This window comes from Pararge aegeria, chromosome 14 (assembly GCF_905163445.1).
Source record: "Pararge aegeria chromosome 14, ilParAegt1.1, whole genome shotgun sequence".
NCBI classification, from domain to species: domain Eukaryota; kingdom Metazoa; phylum Arthropoda; class Insecta; order Lepidoptera; family Nymphalidae; genus Pararge; species Pararge aegeria.
Window position 1 is genome coordinate 3,018,408 of NC_053193.1, and position 24,456 is coordinate 3,042,863.

A 24,456-nucleotide genomic window follows, 5' to 3' on the forward strand; every position below is an offset into this window, starting at 1 on the left:
GCTTTCTCGATAACAATTTCACTATCTGTACATTAATTTGATATGAATTTATGCTAGCCGTTTATCTATACAATGCCTTAGTCATATGACTATGGGGTCGATAAACCGTATAAATCCGCATACGAATGGCGTTTTTTTCACAATTTCGGTGCTCAGTGGTTAGCGCTGTCTTTTAAGTGAGGGGTCCTGGGTTTGATCTCTGGTGGTGAAAATTTGGGAATTTATAATTTCTGAATTTTCTCCGATCTGGTCTGGTGACGAAGACATTCCGCCCGCTACCAACTTAAAGTTGTTATCCGATGGGATTACAGTCAAGGGCTGACTATAAGGTTGCCATTGCCATAAGCCTCTCTAGATTATCCATTTTTACACAGTTTGTAACAAAAAAAATCTTAGTAAAAGTTAGTAAAATCGGTTCAGTAATTCAGAGATTCGTTACACCAAATAAAACACGTACCTATTATAGTGAGGTTTCAAAAGTACAAGCTAAATTAAAATGTAATCTTACAATCTACATAAAGATATAGATATCGCAGATATTAGCTACGTCGTTATTACTACCTTTTAGCGCCTCAAATGTTATTAACTGACCTCGATATCGGAAGTTTTAGTTCGCAAATGCGAAATTTTGAAATGACAGTTTTTTTAACTCGCACAAAGAAGATTTATCAGCTCTATATTTAAAATATAACACAAAGGTTGGTGGAAACTTAATAACTCTAGCTAAGATTAAATTATTAATAGCTAAAAAATACCTTTAATTTTATTCTAAGCTCGGTCGTACAAAAACCTCAAGACTCATAGTCAAGAGTGAAATAATTACAAGCAATCCACGACCAAGAGAGAAACTCTTATAGCATAACTGACTTTGTAGACAAAATCCATTTTCCGTTTCTTCTTCATAAACTCAAGAGTCGATTTAGCCTTTTTCAACCTTCTCTATGGCCCTTTCATTTATTTCTGCATAACTCCCCACCCCGACCTTTCGTTTTATTTTTCCCAATCGGGTAACCTCATACCCTCTTTCCATATACTTTTCCCTCATATACTATGAAAATTAAGCTTGAGCTAAACACCGCGAAAAGCACGAGAATCTGTAAGGTTTAATTTATAATTTTTTCAATCTTTGTAACACTTTACAATGAATAATTGTAAAATAAATAATTGTTAAGATTGTCAGATTGATTGATTGATTATTCATTGTAATGTCAAGATCTCCTGAGGATACCCTCGTTTCGGAGCGAAATGCGCATAGTGTGGAGTATAAAGATTGAAAAAAATATAAATTACACCATACAGCTTTTCACGGAGTATAGCAAATTAAGCTTAATTTTTATAATATACTAGCTGTTGCCCGCGACTTCGTCTGCGTTTGATTTTATATTTTTAAAGCATTCAGTATCGCTAAGCCTTAAATTAGTATAGTAGTATTATATACATATAACATGTGACTGTCAATTAAATATAGAAAAATTATTTGCAATAAAATAAAATTGCGACTATAATTAAAAATCTAAACTATCCTATCTCTTAAGTTGGAACAGACTGCTCACGGTGTGCCAATTTAATTTAAAATCGGTTAAGTAGTTTAGGAGTCCATCGCGGACAAACATCGTGACAAGAGATTTATATATATTAAGATAATGGAGTTCCGCAAATATCCTGCATCTATCCAATACTTTTCCTTCAATTATATTTGTGATTAATTCATCATGTCTTAATCGGTGGCCAATCATTTTCCCTCTCCTGATTTCCATAGTTCTAATTTTATTTCTCTTTTCATCGACTCTAGTTAGTACTTCTTTATTTCCAATTTTCTCAGTCAAACTTATTCTCTCCATTCGGCGCCAAACGCTAAATGAATTTCGAGATCATGAAAGCCATTCCAAAGCTTTAACGATCTAACTAGCTCAGACCCTGATAGAATTATCACGCTCATGTACTAATAATTTCATTGGTCTATTTCTGCATATCTTCACTGTATGGAAACGTAATATTATGCTTAGTTTGAGAGGGATATGTACGTCACTGAAAATTGTCGCTAAGCGTATTAAGAAGTTGTCCAACGCCATGGTGAAAGTACCGCTAGTCTAAAAACGATTACCAAATTCTTTGGTTTACTGGGAGTGTTTAACCCACAGGTTGAGATCAGTCTTATAAAGAATGAAACTAGATATCTCAGGGTGTTTATAAATATGTGCACTCGCCATCTGTATTGCATAAAGAAGGATACTTCAAGGTTAGACCTTTGAGTTTTGTTGAAAGGAATTCTTCTGCCTGGACCTCCATTTTTGCATCGAAGTGTGTCCGCCATCCGCCTGCTTCACCTGAATACAAACATAATATTTATTTTATAAAGTTTCCATTAAAAAAAATATTTACTTTTGTAGAAGATCATGTTGAAACAAAATTTAACAGAGTTTTCTGATTATTTAAGGTTACATGTTAAGTTAGGTTGAGTTTTGTTTTTCTGGCTGAATCCAATTACAAAGTCAAAGTCGGTCAAGTTAAGTCGGTTATTTTTTTTTTCAAATAGGCCCATAGATGGCACTTTTGATGCGTATGCGATTTTGATATTGCATGTAAAATATGACATAGAAGTGAGTTGATGGCGATAGCTAAATTCGTCAACTTAAAACTAAAGCTACGAGGGTTCCAAACGCGTCCTGGGCTAAGAAGAAGCCCACAATAAACTTAGCCGGTTTTTATTTTTTTTTACTCACATTGTCATTTAAAACTATTAAAGAAGCAATATAACTATAATTTACACCGAAGCATTTTTATCGTTGACGTAGTTCTTAATACTATAATATACAATTTCCTTTGAATGAATTTCTTATTTTATGTAGTCTAGTATATTGCACTGCTAGTTTATTTTTGCTTCTAGTGTTCAAATTATTGCAGTCACATTTCTCTTAACTTTAGATATATTTTTGTTTACAAAATTATGTTTACCTTGATGAGGTGCATTGAATGTGGCTAATAATTGTGAAAAGACATCACCCAAATCCCAAAACAGTTCACCGCTGGACTTAAGGACTCTCTCAACGGGAGGGTTTATCTATTGATAGGTTTGCAATCGTAGAAGATGGTAGTAGTTAAACAGAGGATGTGCTGCCTGTTCTCCGTTATTTCCTTTTGTTATTTCCTTAGTGAACGTTCTTTTAGTCTCCGGCAATTCCATCTGTTAATTGCGGCAATTCCATCCGTTAGTTTACGAACCCGCGGGAAGAAAAGCGGTGTGGCGATGTGATGCAAACTATCCTTCAAATAAGGCGCATTACCAACTAGGAGGTCTGAATTTTAAAAAACTAAGATTAAGTGAATGAGTAAAGATTAAAAAAATTACCTTTTCTAATGAACTCAATGTCTCCATTCTCATTGGTATTGTTGTTGACAGTCTTATTCTTCTTAAAGCTTTTAAAGCTGAGATGATCCGCCAACTGTGTGACTTGATCGTCTGAGTACTCTCTATCCAAAAATTTGCATACTCCTCGTATTACTTTTGGTAGATCCTATTGGCAAATAAATTCATTTTCTCAATATGGCATAGCCTAGTGGAGTTTAATGCATTTTAAGCAATTGACTAACACTTCCTTCAACAGTGAAGAAAAGCTTTGCGAGAAAACCTTTATGCCTGAGAGATCTCCAAAATATCCTTAAAGGCGTGTGATGTCTACCAATCTTTACTAGGCGTAATAAGCTGATGCTGACGGAATAAGAAAAACTACTCTTTCGGAGAGGACACCCGTGCCCCATTATTTGGATGTCCTCCGTGCTCCAGAAAGCTCATAAGCTGTATAATATAATACAGCTAGCTAGTTTCTAGAGCTGTAAAATCTTGAAGATTTTAATCATTCAGTATGATTGCCAGAACTGTTATTAGAGGTATTGGAAGAGCACGATGGGTGGGTGGGGATGGGCTAAACCTTATAGCCTATCCTATTCTATAAGAAGTTATTCGCCTAGAATTAGATTTTTTTTGTAGTGTTAATTGATGGACCAAGCAGATGGTTCACTTGATGAACAGTGGAAAACCACCGCCTTTAAACAGTATTGGATAGAAGCAGGCGTTTGCCGTAATCCATGATATATCATGAAAATTAAGCCTAATTTGCTATACTCCCCGAAAAGCAGGAGAATCTGTATGGTGTAATTTATAATTTTATTCAATTCTTATACTCCACACCAAACAGTATACAATGTACCCTCTACGCACGTTTCGCTCCGAAACCGGAGCATCCTCAGGAGATGTTGACTTTACAATGAATGATTGTTAATATTTAATTGTTGTTGACCATACAGATTCTCCTGCTTTTCGCGGAGTACTTATAGCAATTTAGGCTTAATTTTCATGGGGGCCTTGAAACAGAACTACACTATGCAGGGCATGCAATAAAAACGTCCTGCAACGTGCCGCCCTGTCCTTCTACCTGAGGTGTAGACATTAAGCCTCATTTGCCTTTACCAACGACCCTCAGACCGGAACACAGCATTGCAACGATGCTACTCAGCGGAAGGAATAGGTATGGTAGTACCGGGCGAGCTCTGTCACAAAAAGCTGTGCTACTATTAAAATGATGATACTGCTATGACAATGTTAGAAACTGTGTTTGAAATGGTAAAAAAGTGTGAGTAAGAAATGCTTATTCTTACCTTAAGCATATCCTCGTAGAAAAGGAAATGCATATTCTTTTTATGTCTTAACTCCCAAGCTTCATTCGTGTGCTCTATTATCGGGGTCCAGGGTACTGAAATTTGGCAAAAAATAGGAATATTAGTTAAACAATCTTCGTAATCGGTGTTTTTAGGCTTCTTCATAAAAATTGAAGTGGGCAGCAACCCTGCTTTCTGAGCCCACGGCTGTGGGTTCGCTTAAATAATAAATGTATTATACACAGAAATTCATTTAATAACTCCATTATTCACATGCAAACTGTCATCCGCTATACCGTATTCATACGATATACCCCGATCCACCGCGTCACATGGCCCGCCTGCTTTATTAATTAATTTCCGTTTAGATGCTGATAGGAGCATCAAAATTCAAAATCAATTCTTCTTCTTAATTTTTAAAGATAATTTGGTATCTGTCGTGACTAATGGATACCAAATTATCTTTCAAACTTCCAAAGACGGGCAACCATCCGTTTATTGGCTTTCGTGAAGGTTGCTTATCCACTGCTATCAACTACTATGGAGTGCAGCTGTTAGCCAAGCATTATTTTTTGATATAGGGAATTCACAGTAACAAAAAAAAGGCAAAACGGGATTAGGTCCCCGGGACGGGCATTTGCGATTGGCATTTAGCAAATATCTGATTTATTAAGGTAGGTGTAATGTAATTTACGCGGGCTAAGCCGCAGGGCACATCTAGTTTTTAATATTAGTAAGGATTTGAAAAAAACTTACGCAAATCTCTTCTGAAAGCATCCCAAAAATGCGTGAACGTTGATCTCATTAAAGTCTTGATCACCATTTTATGCAGGTAATAATAGGAAACTGCTACATCTCTTGGATCTCTTGCTACATATATCACTTTGGCAGTACTAAGGAGACTTGGAGGTAGAAGAGAAAGGGGTAAATGAGTCTTTATGAATCGGGGCGATGGAGCCTCGTCTATTGTCTTCCAGCTTGGAACTTTTACTGCGCTGTTCAATCCTTGAAAATAGCCTAGGTTCATGAAGTTAGCTTTTATCAGTTCGAACGCTTTTTCTGGTATTTGTGATGTAGTTCTGTAACGAAAAGAATTTGTATATTTGTATTAGTTGTATGTTGGTTTAAGTGCTGTTTGCATAGATTCAAAATGCTCACTAATATTATAAATGCGAGAGTGTATTTGTTTATCCGGCTTTTTTTTTTTTTGCTGTTGAAATAGTTATGGTGCTACAAATAAACAAACAAATTCACATTTGTAGGTATTGACAATATTATAAGGGTTAGTTACTACCTTTAATAATTACAATTGAAATTACATAAGAGGTGATAGTTCAGTGGGTAGGAGGTCGACTTCACTTTCGGGAGGCTGAGTTCGAATCTCAGCACGCACCTCTAGCTTTTGAATGAATGAATGTATGTACTTTTATTGCTCACCACAAAAAGTACATGAAATAAAGAAATGAGATAACCAAACAACGTATACAATTTGGCAAAATTCTTCCAGGCAACCAATGGCAAAGAAAACAAATAGAGAAAATAGTTAGGTCACATGTACAAATATACCCATAAAAAAGTTATGTATTTTCTAAGTTATGTGCGTTTTAAATAATAAAACACTCGCTTCAACGGTGAAGGAAAACATCGTGAGGAAACCTGCGTGCCTGAGAGTTCTACATAATGTTCTCTAAGGTATGTGGACTCCACACATGCACACTGGGCCAGCGTGGTGGACTACGGCCTTAACCCTTCTCATTTTGGGAGGAGACCCGTGCCCTATAGTGTGTCAATATGAAGTCAAAGTCAAAGTCAAAGTCAAAAATATCTTTATTCAAGTAGGCCCACAGGTGGCACTTTTGATGCGTACATAAGAATTACACGGTAGTGAGATGATGGCGATAACCACATTCGTAAACTTAAAACTAAAGCTACGAGGGTTCCAAACGCGTCCCGGTCTAAGAAGAAGCCCACAACAAACTTAGCCGGGTGTTTTTTTTTTTTTTTTTTGTTATCGCCATCTCACAATGTCATTTTAAATTATTAGAAGAGCAACCTGGTTAGAGCAATAATTTACACCCAAGCTTTTTTATCGTTTACGTAGTCCTTTATACTATAATAGGACTTTTCTATAAGCTTACGTTTAATACAAACTTTGAACTTTTTAAGAGACATCTCCAAGATGTCAATTGGTAGTTTATTGTAAAATTGTATGCAATTTCCTTTAAACGAATTATGAATTTTATGTAACCTAGTATATTGCACTGTAAGTTTATTCTTACTTCTAATGTTTAAATTATTGCAGTCACATTTTTTCTTAAATTTAGAAATGTTTTTATGGACGTACATTAAATTTTCAAATATGTACTGACTATACACTGTCATTATTTTAAAATCTTTAAATTTATCTCTCAATGACTCTCTCGGACCCATTTTGTAGATAGAACGAACAGCCCTCTTCTGCAGCACAAAAATAGTGCTAATATCAGCAGCATTACCCCAAAGTAAAATTCCATATGACATAATGCTGTGAAAGTAACTAAAATATACCAGTCTAGCAGTTTCTACGTCGGTCATATGGCGTATCTTCTTTACCGCATAGGCAGCAGAACTAAGCCTGTTCGATAAATTATTTACATGAGGGCCCCAAGATGATGACTACATCTTCATCATCATGAAAAGAGGTAGGATGATTCATAAATTTAAAAAAAAATCACTTACTCTAACATTGGAAACCGCTCAAAGATAGGTTGCTTCTTAGCTGCCTTAAAGTCTAGATCATTTTCTATCAGCCACACCATTTCTTGGGTCCAAGTTGTACCTTAAAAGTAAAATAAAAATTGAAAATTTAAAAGGCCCCATGTACATTATTCTACTAGTCGAGCCCTTTCATTTGGTACCCATATTGAGGGAGCTGTGAATATAAATGTAGGTAATTCGCCAGTTTGGGATGGTGGCCATCTTTGATTTGAAATTTATCATAGTGTATTTTATAGTAATAGTCTCGCCCTTTCATTCGATACCCATATTGAGGGAGTTGTGACATAATATGAACCTAATCCGCCATTTTGTGGCGGCGGCCATCTTGGAGTGATTTTCATCAAACATATTTAAGAACCCTCACAATCGGTTCATCCGTTCGGGAAATAGATGCCACAGACAGACACACACACGCACACACAAAGGAGTGCGTTGCGTCGGAGGTTAAAATTAAACAAAGATTTTTTTATTTTGCTAGAAATAAATTCCAATATCGAATTTAAAATCACAGACCTCTCTCAATCAATAATGATTATTTCCATATTGTACAAGAATCTATCATATTTTTGGTCTCTGTTATTTTTATTGTTGTTTGTAGATATTATTCTAAATATTAAATCTAACATTGTTATAGCTTTGCAGTATTTTGCAGAGTTAAAGCATGCTATATTTATTTGCTGGGTTCGAACTTGGTCCCCCGGAAGGAAAGCCAAAGCCTTACTTTGCTGTGCCACTGGCAGCCAATGCTGACTTAGTATTGGCTTCCTTTTTTTTTATACGAGCAAGTGGGTCACCCTATGATAAGTTATAACCGCCGCCCATAAACATCTGCAGCACCAGAGGAGCCACCGATGCGTTGCCGGCTTTTAAGGAATTTGTTTATCCGCCCCTTGAATAACCCTAGATTGTATTATCCCTATCCCTATCCCTACTAATATTATAAATGTCAATATAAGTTTGTTTGTTACGTTTTCACGCAAAAACTACTTAACCGATCCTCATGAAACTTTGTACACATATTCTTGGAAGTATTAGAAGTAATATAGGATACTTTTTATCCCGACATTAAGCTCGGTTCCTTTGGGAGAGGGGATGAGTGTTTGACGATTTTAAGCCATAACTCCGACAAATTATAACCGATTTAAATAATTATTTTTGTACTATAGAGGTTATAATATGTGTTTAATTTTGCCCAAGCTGCGGTTGGAGATAGAGGACAGAACTCCTCAGCGGACAGCAGCAAACCCCTCATTTAAGGCTTAGCGATACTACATATTTTTTTTAGATCTACAACTGAATTTAATGCTACATCAAAAAACAAAATCAAACGCAGACGAAGTCGCGGCCAACAGCTAGTAACCTATAAACAATTTTTCACACCAAGCCGGTCTTTCTACCAGCCCCGGCGGGAACAGGCTATTTTTCAAGCCAGTGTCCAGTTGTGGCCTGCCTTTTAATCTTAAACCATCTCTCCTTTGAGGGGCGAGGTCTGGGCCCAGCAGTGGGACTTTAATAGCCTGCAGATAAAGGATTATCTGGCGCTTTTGACTTTGTATAAACCATTATCATCCGCATGGGCCTGATGGTTTAAGAGCGTAGCACCACGCTTCCCCAATGCGGGTTGGTGGGCTTTACCGATTATAACCACAAGTAAGTGATAATAACCGGGACTGACGGCTTAACGTGTACAATACACTCATTGCCATCTAGCCACAAAGTCAGCGTAGTGTGTTATGGCTACTAAGATGACTGATGAATATTTTTATGAATAATATACATAAATACTTATAATAGCGAGATAAACAACCAGACACTGAAAAACATTCCTGTTCATCACACAAACATTTTCCACCTGTGGGAATCGAACCCACAGCCTTAGACTCTGAAAGCAGGATTACTGCCCACTGCGCCAATCGGCCGTCCAAATTCAAGTTAGTGAAAATAACAGGGACCGACGCGACCGCTTAGCATGCTCTATGAGGCAAGGGGTTTTTTTTTATTTTTATATAGACCACCAATTTCTTAACTCCGGGCTGGCACTGATTTTTTTTTTTTATTCCTCTACAAGTTAGCCCTTGACTGCAATCTCACCTGATTATGCAGTCTAAGATGATAGCGGGCTAACCTGTTAGAGAGTATGGTAGTCATACCCCTAATTGGTTTCTACGCGACATCGCACCGGAACGTTAAATCGCTTAGCGGCACCTCTTTGTCGGTAGGGTGGTAACTAGCCAAGCATCTAGGCCAAAGCATCCCACCAGACCGACTTTTTTTTAATAGAAAATAAACAAAACCTTATGTAACGTATACACCATGCTTTTGCCTAATCTCGTAAAGTGTTCACTATTACAAAAATATTCCACGGTCGATACAGTTATCTGTCACGATATAAAATCAATCTGTTTTATCGTTTAGCTATTTATCGAATTTGAACACTTCACGATTTCCTTACGTATTTCTGTGTTGAGGTAACATGTAACTTTTTCGGGTTTAGTATTTATTTGTAGGTGGAAATACTTAAACTGAGCAACAAAAGATTTACATCCTAACTATCAGTAGTTTATTTTATTTATATATACACCAAATCAAGTTCAGAAAAACAAAAATAAGAAAAAACATTTCAATATTGTAGTAGGATACAAAAGGCCGCCTTATCGCTAAGTAGCGATCTCTGCCAGGCAACCTTAGGATTGGGAAAACTAAAAAGAAAAACGAAAAGGTTTAAAACATACATATGAATAACTACATACTAATACATAAACCAGACTACACAAATACAACAATACTATAAATAAAACTAAAAATGAATATACTAATATTTACTTTAACAGACAATAAATACTTAAATATAAGTTAGAGTAGTCCAATAAAGCTGTAACGTTGGTTTTTTTTTCTGTACGCGCTAATCTCTGGAACTACCAGTCGGATTTGATAACCCAGTTTGCATTTGATGACCATTGCATATTAAATGATAATTGCAGGAAATTTTATCTTCGAATGTTCCCTATTCCCTTTCACTTTTTCAGTACATATCGGCAATCTCATACTCTAATATTATAACATACCACTACACTATAACATATCTCGTATATTTATTTACTAGTTGCGAAGAATATTTTTTGTGTTGCTATCCCAAGTAACACGCACCCAGGTTATATCTAAAAAAAAACCCGAGCGTGCGAAAACGAGCGTGGGCGGTGACTACCGAGTAACATTCGGAACTTTACGGACTACAGCGGGGCATGTGAGGCGCGCGGGTGAAATTAGATTTTTTATTGGCTTTACACCCGCTCTTAACCAAATTCCGCTTGAAACATGCAATCATAGGTATGCCCGTAAAATGTCCCTTACCTGATCTTGGGAAGGTGATAACCCAGATGTCATCTGGTCGGACCTGCAAGTTGTATATCGCCTCCGCATGCTTTCTGAACGCACCTGGCATCACGTAACCCTTCTTGCCACATTTTACAAAAGTTTTTGTGTAACCTGCAAAAAATCAATTTAGAATAATTATCAACCAACAACAACAATTTATCATATTAATCATAAATGAATATATATCATCATCATCATCATCACCACTGCAGGGCACGGATCTCCTCCTACAATGAGAAGGGGTTAAGGCCGTAGTCCACCACGCTGGCCCAATGCGGATTGGTGGACTCCACACACCTTTGAGAACATTGTGTAGAGCTCTCAGGCATGCAGGTTACCTCACGATGTTTTCCTTCACCGTTGAAGCAAGTGATATTTTAATTATTTAAAACGCACATAACATAGAAAAGTTAGAGGTGCGTGCTGAGATTCGAACTCGGCTCCCCGAAAGTTATGTCGATCGATACTCAATGCGCTATCACCGCTTCGAATATGAATATATATATTAAACATATATTTTACATATGAGTATATATTTTTTTTTTTCACTTCCTAAAGTTTTTGGCCACATCCTCACTCGTTTTCTCACACGTCCGAAGGTTTGCTGGTAGATAATGCTAAGAACTTTTCAGGGTAGTTGGATTTGCAAAGTAAGTCGGAGAAAAACATTTCTTACGAACGCTGCCTTAACTATGAGAGATATATTGATATATTGAGTCCTAAAGAAAATTTATAGAACTTTATAATGCCTACAAAAAATTCCAGGACATCATGTCATGTTAATTGGTCCTATTACCAAAAATTATGAATTCTTATCAAAATAAGTAAACTTATAGTCTCAGTATTTAAAACAAAATACTTTTCCCTTTTACTGCATATAATTTGGTCCAATGGATAAAAATGTAATACGAGCTAGGTGTGGAACCACGACCATGTCATAATCTTTTGAGTGATATTAACTCCATTAGACGGTTTTTTTATATGTTCAACATGTCAACCTATTTACAAATAATCTATGTTAGATTGTATCTGGTTGGAAATCCTGAAGGATTTTTTAAGATTTCACCTCTAATCTTATACTAATATATAAAGCTAAAGAGTTTGTGTGTTTGTTTACTTTAACGTGATCTCAGGAAGTACTAGTCCGATTTAAAAATTATTTCAGTATTGGATAGCCCGTTTACCGAAGACTATAGGATGTATATCATCACGCTCAGACCAATAGTGTAATAGCCTAGCAAGAATGAAAGATGTTTCAAAATCGGGAGTTTATTTTTCCTTTTCGTAGTTTCCGCTGCGTGCGCTGCGTAAACGGTTAAAGTTTCAGTAGAATCATGTATGACAAAAATGTTCCCCTTTAAAAGTTCTAAAAAAAAGTCCGAGACAGCACATGTCTATCTTGTAAGGTTGACTTATACGCGGACGAAATCTCGAGGGACCGCTAGTTTAGATATATTTTTGAAACATAAATTAAATTTTCATACATGTATGTGCTAAAAGCTGTCATAATATCATCATATCGACCGATTACTGGCCCACTACAAGTCACGGGTCTCCTCCCACAATGAGAAGGGGTTATGGCCGTAGTCCACCACGCTGGCCCAGTGCGGATTGGTGGACTCCACATGCCTTTGAGAACATTATGTAGAACTCTCAGGCATGCAGGTTTCCTCACGATGTTTTCCCTCACCGTGATATTTTTAATTACTTTAAACGCACATAACTTAGAAAAGATAGAGATGCGTGCTGGGATTCGAACTCGGCCCACCGAAAATTCAGTCGAACTTCTACCCAAAAGCTGTCATTATCATAAAATTTAAAAAAAAAATTAAAAATGTGTTCACCAAACCGGAAAACATAAATTTCATTCTGACGCGTCATCGTTCATATACGATATACCTATTTATAATGACTTTATCTAAATACCATGCAAACTCATAATATTATGTTCCTTTATAACCACTTAACTCGTACTACATGACGAGTATCTATACGTGTGGAAGATAACATATTATCTGCGTGCCTACTGCGAAAATTTAAACAACAAAATCACCTGACGTTTTCCCTGGCGCTGTGGAATGCGCTGTATTAAAAGCGGGTGCAATTTAACAAACTAACATTACTGGATAGAAGCATTATGAATTAGTGAATTTAAAGGAAATTGTAAACAATTTTACAATAAATTACCGGTTGATATCTTGGGGATGTCACTAAAGAAGTTCAAAGTTTGTATTAAGCGAAAGCTTATAGAAAAGTCCTATTATAGTATAAAGGATTACGTAAACGATGAAAAAGCTTGGGTGTAAACAATTGCTCTAACCAGGTTGCTTCTTAAATATTTTCTAATGACAATGTGAGATGGTGATAACAAAAAGAACACCCGGCTAAGTTTGTTGTGGGCTTCTTCTTAGACCAGGGCGCGATTGGAACCCTCGTAGCTTTAGTTTTAAGTTTACGATTGTAGTTATCGCCATCACTACTCACATTACACATTTTGTATATAATAACGCATCAAAAGTGCCATCTATGTGCCTATTTGAATAAAGATATATTTGACTTTGACATTACTTTGCGGAAATTCATGATCTATCTTCTATCTATCTATACTTATTTATAAAAGAGAAAGTGTGTGTGTATGTTCCGTATAGGCTCCGAAACGGCTTTGCCGATTTCAATGAAACTTTTAGGAAATCTCCGGATTGACCTGGCGAGTAATCCTGTTAAGTTTGGTGACGATCGGAGCACTCCTATTTTTGAACTGTCAAACTGTCAAATACAGCTTTTATTTACTATGATGATATTCTATTGTTAGGTGTACATGGGTGTAGATAATGATCTTCACCCGCTCGAGAAGAGAATAGAAGAGAATGAATACGGAGAGAAATAAATGATTTAATATATTATGAGACTTAAATTAAAAATTTAATGATGTAAGTTTATTGTTTAAATAAAATAAAGCAAAATCTAGCCCGGCGAAGCGGGCTGGGTACGCTAGTAAATTATGAAAATGAAGCTTAATTTGCTATAGTCCGCGAAAAGCAGCAGAATCTGTGTGGTGTAATTATAATTTCTTCAATCCTGATACTCCACACCTAACAGATCTTCGGCAATGTACCCTCTACGCACGTTTTGTCCTCAGGAGCTGTTGACTTTGCAATGAATAATTGTTAAGTCAACTAACATTATTTACAATAATTAATTTATTCAAATTATGATTTTAGAAATGCCACATGACGCCCCGCTTTTTTATGAAGTAAAGCAAATAAAAAAGTTAATTCAAGACTACATTTTTTCCTTTGAATATCTACGTTAAGGCGGTTTTGTTTCATAAATCACTTCAGATAATACGCGTTTTGATTATAGACTAAAAGCTGGTGACACAAATATGACAACTGAATGTTAACGTAGTTATTTTTACACTGACTTAAATGAAAAAAAAATCTTCACTTCAAAAAACACAACTCATTAGGACGAAAAATAAAAATAGCTGACTTTGGTTACCATGTAATTTAAAAACTATTCTGTTTATTATTTCAAGTGACAATTATATCGTTAATAAGCTTTCATATAAACACATTTGACGGCCGATTGGCAAAGTTTGTAGCAATCCTGCTTTCCAAGGCCAAGGCCGTGGGTTCGATTCCCACAACTGGAAAATGTATGTGTGATGAATATTAAAGTTTTTCAGTGTCTGGGTGTTTATCTGTATGTTATAAGGATTTATTTATATTATTCATAAAAAAATATTCATCAGTCATCTTAGGTCCCATAACACAACCTACGCTTACTTTGGGGCCAGATGGCGATGTGTGTAGTGAATATATTATCTATGTATGAACACTAAAGTTCAGACACAGATAATACATTCAGACTTCCTCAAAAGTCACGGAAACACATACCTATTGATATACCTATTGATATAAAATGTCGATGTATTTTACATCAATAGGTATATATAAAAATTAAACAATTTATTATATTTCAATACCTAATACCTAATACTAAAACTATATATTATGTATTACCGAAATACAAGACTACTGTCGCCAGAAACCTAAACTCTAACAACGATATATCGTCAGCATTATTGTTACGAGTATATAGTTTCCAAGATCTGTGTTTCCTACAATGTAGGTATCACTTGAGTACGATGTGCTTTTTCGAGAGCATTCCAGCCCGGGATCATCATTGCCTTCCATAAGTATTAAAATCTTTTCGTTATCATTTATTTATCAGAAGCCCAAAGCTTGTAATTGAAAAAATTAAAACGATTGAACATTATTTTTAAATAATGTGTTGTTGTTTGTTTATACAAACTTGATTGGTAACCTTGTACTTTAAAGTATGCTGTTAAGTCTAACAATCACTAACTCCTAGCCTATTAAGATATGTGTTTTGATTAAGTTTGTTAGGAGAACAAAAAAACAGCAGCGTAATCCTCCGGGAGTGAACTTCATTCCAAACTCAATTTCAAGGAGATACACTTTATTTGAACTTTATACCTACGTCGTTATTTTCATGATAATAACCCAAAAAAATATCACAGTTTTAACGATATTTCAACGTTATATGTTATTTTCTTAGTGGATAAATAATATCTAAACTTTTGACAACTATTATATAGATAAGGGAAGAGAAGCCAGGCAAAAAAAAACAACGGCAACTGCCGATAGAAGTAAAAACAAAATCTATGTGAATATATAGACGGTATACATATAGTTCTTGGCAAGCGTTCAGTTTTCGATGACGCGAGTTCCATGATTTTTGTTCACCCAAAGAGTGCTCAACGCGCCTAAATATGTTTAGATTTCAAAATCCCTTTTTAGATTAAGTTATTTTTATATCAATGAGTTGACAAGGTTTTTAAGATCTTATTTTAATGTATGTGATTGTTATTTTCTTAAATGCTGAAATTCGATTTTAATCTGGCGTCTAATGACAATAAAGTATTTTTGATATTTGAAATAAATATAGTCACAGATCAACCTTTAAGTTTTATGTAATAATAATTACAAACTAAAATTAATATTTACAATAAATATAAGCCGTATAACTGTTCACTTAAGGACATGGTACCCAAAATGCTGGCGGTATTGCCCCTTTGAATTGCTAGACTTAGCTATTGGGCTATATAAGCGCCAGCTCTTGGGTCACCAGACGTAAGGACCAAATTTTTTGGCACGATGTTAATAAAATGTTTCGTGTTCGAAGACCACGGGTCACAAATCTCAAACGCAAGCGCAGCAAAAACGTAATCATTACAAGGGTGTATTTATAGCTTTTTCATATAAGCCAATTAGTTAGCCTGAAATAAAATAACTAAAAAAACTTTTCATTTCAAAAAGTCAGGAATCCATTCCAAGTGTTGTGAAACTTGCTTTCTACAAATTTCATTGTCGCTAATCTAAATCTAAGGAATAGAACCTCTTTTTTAACTAACTGCTGAGCTCAGACCAAAAAATAACCATAAACAATCACAGAAAATCCACAAACAAAACCTGACACTAAACTCAACCTAAGTGGAACTTTCAATTTGTTTATACCTTCAAGTTTTTAGGCATATTCATATGAACGCGGCATTTTAAGTTGATTTACAAGCAATTTTGATAATGACTGGCATCGGAATTTGAAATCTAATAACAACTTAATTTGGCATAGATAATAATATTAAAGAATCGTATTCAATATCTTTAACGCCAATAAAATACTAATCTGTAATAAATAACACAACTTCAAAGCAATGAAGATAAGATGAGTGCAGATATCCTGACTTTGGGGTATCAAGTGCAAGCAACCTTGGGGACAAAAAGATTAAAGTCATGATGCAATTATTTCCGTTTCATGCACCATTATCATATAGAATTAATTGTATAAAATGAATTTAGTCCACCAATCCGCACTGGGCCAGCGTCGTGGACTAAGGTCTTAATCCCTTTTCATTGGAGGAGGAGACCCGTGCTCTGTACTGGGTCGTTAATGGGTTGATAAGATGATAATGATGACGAATGCACCACTAAATAGATCTATTAACGTGTTATATAACGTTTAGTGCTTATCAATATGAAGATATTCTATAAGCCTGACAATTAAAAAAAAGTGTGTGTGTGTAACCTTTACGCGCGATTGAAGTATAACTTTTTTATAATTTATTGATGAAAGAGTAAAATTTTACTCCGCGATTTTATTTAATATTCACCATTTCATTTTATATTCTATTTTAAATTCATTAATATCACTTTCACATTTTATAAATATTTTCATTTGTTAAATAGAATTCCTGAGTAGAAAATTGAAGGTTAGATCAGCACATGTCAATATAACCTTGTCATTGAATATAGAATGTCGCAATCGTCAGAAAATTTGTAACTTAAACTTAATTTTTTTTAAACTTTTGAATTTTTAATTACTTTGCTATTCACAACTTTCCATTAATAAATAACAAAACGATCCACAATAAATAATCCTATTTGATTATGATATTTGCTACTAGCTGGCGTATAAGCTACACAGACGTCGTCAAAAAATCTGAGTTACTCCCTAGTCGCGCCTAAAGAAGTTTTACTTCAAAAAAATATTGCTTTTTATAAGAAGGATAAAGCAAATCTCAATTTAATACAAGCCTGTATAAAAAAAAGACAGCGTTTCAGAGCAACCACGCGGCTCCTATATTATTATATTATTATCCTGTTTCCTTTAAACAGTATTGTGATAACACTGTTGCGATTCCCACTAGAGATGGCGCTTAGTTAACTTTCACGCGACCCAATAAGTAAACGTACGTTAATAACATTACCGGCACCTTTCTCCCACGTTGCCTCTTTTACGTTACGTATCAATGTGAGACCAGTCTGTCTACGCATAATTTTTCGTGCATAGTGAGGTAAGGACCTCACGCTATTTAATCTAACGCAATGCGAATTGCGTCACTTTAATTACGGAACAAACAAAAATTGAGTCCACGCGCACCGATTATCTGGTATCGGTGTATCGCAAAACATAATCTCAATAAACAGGTGATATAATGAATAATAAGCGCACAATATAAATGCTAATAAATATATAAGGACCTCACGCTACGTAATCTAACGCAATGCAAATTGCGTCACTTTAATTTTGGAACAAACAAAAGTTGAGTCCACGCGCACCGATTATCTGGTGAATCGCAAAACATAATCTTAATAAACCTGTGATATAATGAATAATAAGCGCACAATATAAGTGATAATAAATATAACGTTATATATTTAATGATCGATGACAAATTTCAGCGATCCTCTAAAATCATTTGTACCAGATTACAGGAGTTCCAATTTTAGGAAGCCCCTATTAAACCGTTTATTAAATTAATAATAATTATTAGCGCATTTGAAAAAGTCCTAATAAATTTAATAAAAATTTGAATCTAATTTAATTTCATTTTATTTAGCTACCCTTAATAAGTTATCATAACATTGTATTCTTCCTTATTTTAATGGTTTAATTGTTTTTTTTTTTATAAATTTTATTTTATCTTTTCGTTATATTTGATAGCGACGAGAAAACGAACTGTACGTCAACGTCTCCACAAACCCTGGCGCATGGCGTTGAGAACTAGGTGAGAACATCACTGACGGCGCGTCTTTCCTGTATGAAATTTTGCATGCTTGTTATCCACGCCACGGAGGTCAATATAATATTAATCATGTAGGACTAAAGTGTATCGAAAACGCACGCGTATTTATATCGAAATACTCACCAACTCAATGTCATGAACATTGGTTTTTAATCAAATTTGTAAAAATCCTAATCAACTTAATAAAGTATCTGGCAAATATGAATTGATAGTTACCAAAGGTTGAATTATTTACCCACTTTATAAATGTACTGTAACACTTGTGATAACGACAAAGACACCGGGAGGCATTTTCGAGTCCATTATATCAATGTGCCCACCTACTCGATGTCATGAGCATTTATTAATTAAATAAGAATTATTAGCGTATTTGTAAAAACTCTAATCAATTTAACTATATTTCTGGCAAACATGAATTTGTAATTATTAAAAAAAAAAATATCTACTTCATAAAATAACTGTAACACTTGTCTTTGTCTCCAATATAATTGTATATATCTAGTATTCATTAAAAGTTGGGTACAAAAACCCAATGGTTTTTAATAGCGAATTCACAACCTACTCGATGTCAAGAATATAATCATGTTAAAAGGTTCATCAGGATGATCTTACCAGATAAAGCAAGGTACAAAAAATATTATAATTGTTGCAGTGGCTGCTAACAGTGGCGAGCAGGCCAAGAGGCGTGAATATGAAAACCTGGATAGCAGTTTAATTTTTGTGCCTTTTGGAGTAGAGACTTTGGGACCGTGGAATCCGGGGGCTCGAACTCTTTTTAAAGAATTATCAAAAAGGGCTAGCGAGTCTACCGGTGATCCTAGAGCGGTTACCTTGGCCAAAGAATTAGTTTGGCGATCCAAAGGGACAATGCTGCCAGCATCTTAGGTACTGTGCCTCACTGCGGTGGTTTCGAAGACGTTTTAGTTTTTATTTAGTTTTACATATTTATTTTAGGTTATTTTTGTGTACAAATAAATTCAATAAAAGTTAAATAGTTTTTGTTGCACAGTCAATATAAAAACAGAATGCAATGCAACGAATAGGTATAGTACATGTATAGGTCAGTGGCGTGCATAGAGAAAATAAAATCAAGAAAATCTCCTGTACGAGTTATAAAAACTTTTAGGCGTTTTATAATTTTCACAATGCCGATCTCTAAGTTTTTTATAACTCGTACTGTAGAATGTTTTTTGTTGTACATATATTTTGTTATAACATCACGCCACTGGTATAGGTAGAAACAACCTGAGGTACCAAAATGTTAAGCAGTTTAAAAACTCGTTAAGGTTTTATTTCGCACTGGTGTAAAAACTCAAACCTACAAGTTAATTCTACTTCCACGAACGAGCTTACCGTCATGCTTCTTTCTGCGCCCAAACAGCATCGCTATCAAGTAAAATTACTGGCACATTAGGCTTAACACCTACGCCTCAGGTTTGTGCAAAAAGAGTAGCGATTTGTAGGACATGTTCCTTGCATGCCCTGCGAAGTATTGCAGTATTTACAGTTTATAATTTTCCACTAAACAGGTAGGCCATTTACTTGTTCATTATTATACACATACATACACACACACACACACACACACACACATACTTATTTTGTATATTAAATAGGTTGTAATTTTTATAAACACTTTTGTATATCATCGTATATATCTTGTTTTGTTTGTATACCTACCTTCCTTTTATTGTAATTTGTAAAGTTTATTTTATTTGTAATGGAAGAGCGGAGTTTGTTTCTTACCACTTTTCTTCTCACCGAAATAAACTATTTTTAATTTTTAATTATTTTCTGGAGTTTGTACGGAACACAAAACAATAATCAGAAATATTTAAAAAATTCAACACCTATCCGTCTCAATAAAGATATACCGAATCAGTCCAAGGCTGTACTCAGATCACGATAATAGTAGATATATTTTACTATCTTTAATATCTTTACGATGCCTTTTATTATTTGCTGGTGCTAAAGTAAATCATATTTCCTAGCTTTAATAAAAAATAAACTCTATTTTGAGTCGGTTAAAGTATAATTTAGCATTGAGATAAAAACGAACGCGTGATGTATAAAAGTAGAATGTATGTTGAAGATAGTAACATAACATTAGAATATTTAAAATACATTTAAACGTTATGATTTCTTTGTAATTTTATAGAGGACCGAGAACACCCGACGTTCTTCACAACTTCCCCGAAATGGGAATAATGCAAAAGTATTTGTTTATAAGTATCAAGTTATTTTGTTCATCTTTTCCAAATTTTCCCTAAGTAGGCACAATTCCTAATCAACTCTAGATAATTGCATTTCTTATCGCTGCACTCTATCTAATCTGTTTACGTACGTACTGACTAATAAGTTGTAGATTTGAATTCTGAGTCATTAATTCTCATCGTGGAAATTGGGTAAATAAACATTTAATAATAAACATTTTAGGCAATTTTAGAGTGTAATGTAATGTGAAAATACGTTTACTTTAACTTTTTATATAAACCAGATAAAATAACCGATTTTTACTTAGACACAACCGATTTGCCATGTAAGATTCATCCGAGTAAATTGATCCGGAAATACTACATACAGTATTTCCAGATCATCCGCTTTCTTTCTTGCATGGAAACAACGAAAAAATTAAACAAGACAATGTTGACTGACACCTTATACAAAATATATTGTCTATAAATGCGTCACCAATTATCGTTGAGCGTGACATGACAGAATCCGATTAAAACGATGCGAAACTAAAAACATTAAAGACTACGTGGCCGCTCTGTGTGTTTTCCATTTCTATTTTATTTTTGCAATGTTTAAATGTTTCCTTAACCATAGACATAACCAAATTAATCATGAATACCTAGATACAAAGAATTGTTTTATTTTTTCTCAAAATTAAAAAAGAATCTAAGCAAGAAAACTTTTGAAAATATGCGTTAGAGTTAACTTTTCAATTATTTATGACAAGGAAGTTTTACTAAATCATGCGTATAGCGAATAACCATTTAGTCTAAAATATGGTCAAGAATAACATAGATCCTTTTTTCGCGCTGAAGAATTACAAAGATTTAATAATATCCCGTGGTTAAGATTTAATAATATATGAATACAATATCATATTTAATTAGTAAGCAAAAATATCCTAAAATAACCTATGTAAAACTAAATAAAATCTAAAATGTCTTCGAAACCACCGCAGCGAGGCACAGTTCCTAAGATTGCCACTTTGGATGGCGAATTCTTGTGCCAAGGTAGAAGGTAGGGCCTCTCTAGGATCACCAGCAGTGGCGTGCATAGAGGGTATGCACAGGGTATGCAGATGATATATAATGAAGAAAATCTCCAGTAAGAGTTATAAAAATCTTAAGGATAACATTGTAAGAGTTATAAAAAGCCTCAGCCCAGCTCAAGTATTTTTTACTCATACTGGAGATTTTCTTCATCTTATATCATCTGCATACTCTATGCATACCCTTTATGCACGCCACTGAATTCAACGGTAGACTAGTTGAACCATTTATTTGAACCTCATTTTGACATATGCAGCAGTTTAAGAGTTTATTACAATCTGCCATCTAGGAATCAGCTTCCTGACCGAACACTCAAATCATAATATATCTAATAACTACTAGCCAGAGTGTACTAGTCAGTATACTTTTAACACAGACGTACATTACCCATGGTTTCGTGTTTTTAATCCTATTCATTTTTATATCCGAACAGAAACGTCGTAAAAAGTCACATTATTGCACGTAATCACATTTATGTATATCGTATTTTGCTTGTATTAAAATATTTTCTTACACATTTTCTATTTTTTTTTATTTTGCTCTTTATAAATATTAAAATAACAGCCTATCTAAGATAGCCTAAATAATATTATATGTTGCATGTTAATTCAAATAAATACTTTTAACAAGTATGTATTTTAATTAATGAACAAAACTGATTTTGTAGTTGGAAAAAAAAATCTACATCCGCAGCCTATTAACATCCCACTGCTAACAATAGGCCACGTTTCTCAATGTTGATACGCTTTTGGAGCATTAACCCACCACGCTAATCCAATGTTGGTTGGTAGGCTCTAACGATTATTGTCACAAGTTAATGATAATAAACGGGACCGACGGTTTACAGTGTTCTCCGGATTCGTACTGAAAGTTATTCAAAAAAAACACAATATCTAAAAATCTGGCCCGAAATGAGATTCGAACCTTGAACCTCTGTAGCCGTAACGAAACATGGCAGTTAGATAAATAAATTTCCCATTTCGTATAAAAAAACTCACTTACCAAAAAAGTTCCATTAAAACAACGTTAATAAGCACAAAACACCACACATTAACGCACCTATTAGACATTTCTTGATAGCCTTGTCTTCCTCAGGCAACACGTTCCGTATATCATAAGGCAGTTCCAACCACGGAGTCATAGCTATGGATGATGGAGTCACACTGTGATAAAACAAGCCATTCGCCGGTTTTCAGTCACCTATATATCTAATCAACGCAGTATCGATCTACTATTTTGATAAAATTTACTACTACTGGCTTCATGAAAACCTACTAGAATCATTAATATCACTTCGAAGATAGTTAAATTTTAGTGAATACTTCTATTCATGAATAATTAATAGCATCCAAATAATTTTTTAACACGGTTACATTTGTAAATCACTTATGAAATATCACTTGTGAATCAATGTTTCTGAAAACTGTTCTTTTTTATCCAGATTCAATAATATTTGAATATTTCTATGATTTTAATTATTTATTCCAGTAAAAATTAGGATTTGATGTAAGATTCAGATATACCAAGGCCATGGTTCAATCCGTCACTAGGACATGACTTCACTCAACTTCGCGAGTTTTATTTATCAGTGCAATCAATTTTATTGTATTCGCTTTATCGAGGAAAAGAAGTGTCATTTTAGCGAAAATTTACAAAGTTCGATGGGGGACAAAAATTAAATAAATAGAGTGGTTCAATTCTATGAGATTGACAATCGGTGCGTGCGTGAATGCCACCAACATCTTTACGTCAATCAAGCGCTGTCTAAGCTCCGAACTGTAAAAAACTGGAAACTCAAATTTCATAATACATGGTAAACACAGGACTGACACATGTTCTCTGATTGGTGTCAGGTTTGTGATGCTTGAGCCCGCAAAAACCTGACCGTGATATGTCTGGGTAGCTAGCTACTAAATCATTTAACACGTAATATTTTATGTTAAAAAAAGTGTGTGCGTGTAACATTTCCGAGCGATTGAAGTAAAACTTTTATTGTTATTTATTGAAAAGTAAAACGTTCCTGGGACTCCGCCATTTCATTTAATATTCGCTATTTTATTTTATATTCTATTTAAAATTCATTAATATCACTTGCACATTTTATAAATATTTTCATTTGTTAAATAGAATAATTGTGAATAGAAAATTGAAGGTTAGTTCAGCAATCGTCACCAAATTTATTAATAATTAGAGATTTTCAAAAAACTTTGCAATTCAAAATTAGAAATAAAATTCAAAATTCATTTATTTCAAGTAGCCCTAAGTCAGTCTGTTTGTAGTGACTCTACCACTCACAATTGATCGGTTTGATAATATTGGAAATATATAATCCTAATTGATTATGACATTTGCCACTACCTGGCGTATCAGTAAAGAAGCGTGGAGTATACGACATATACTTACGACCAATCCAAATTATAATTTTTAAATACCGGAAACTACACAGACCTCTGACGTAAGCGTTACTTCCGTCAGAAAAAAATCTGAGTTACTTCCTAGTCGCGCTTAAAGAAGTTTTACTTCAATATGTATTTTATTATTTACTGTGAATAGTATGCGGATAAGTTTTTATTTCACTAAAATACACTTTGTAAATTAATTTTACGATAATTTTAAAGTATTTTCTCTATTTTATTAGTGTGTACTACACTGTGTTTGTGTTTATTATAATAAGTATTTATTATATTTAACTTCGTGTCTTTATTTTGATGACATTGTATATTCAACAATTATGTCATAAATGCACAATCATTCATACTCATGTTGTGTAAA

The 24,456-nt window shown here is 34.4% G+C and overlaps 1 protein-coding gene across 1 annotated transcript; it reads right to left on the minus strand.

Moving 5' to 3' along the window:
• Nucleotides 1-1,733: 1,733 nt before the first annotated feature.
• On the minus strand, nt 1,734-22,836 carry LOC120629363 (sulfotransferase 1E1-like). The gene is made up of 7 exons (XM_039898291.1): nt 22,744-22,836; nt 10,765-10,899; nt 7,375-7,474; nt 5,413-5,735; nt 4,657-4,751; nt 3,350-3,515; nt 1,734-2,327 (listed from the first exon to the last, which is right to left on the minus strand). Exons 1-7 carry the CDS (start codon nt 22,823-22,825, stop codon nt 2,188-2,190), a joined length of 1,041 nt encoding a protein of 346 aa, XP_039754225.1. The 5' UTR covers nt 22,826-22,836; the 3' UTR covers nt 1,734-2,187.
• Nucleotides 22,837-24,456: the final 1,620 nt, after the last annotated feature.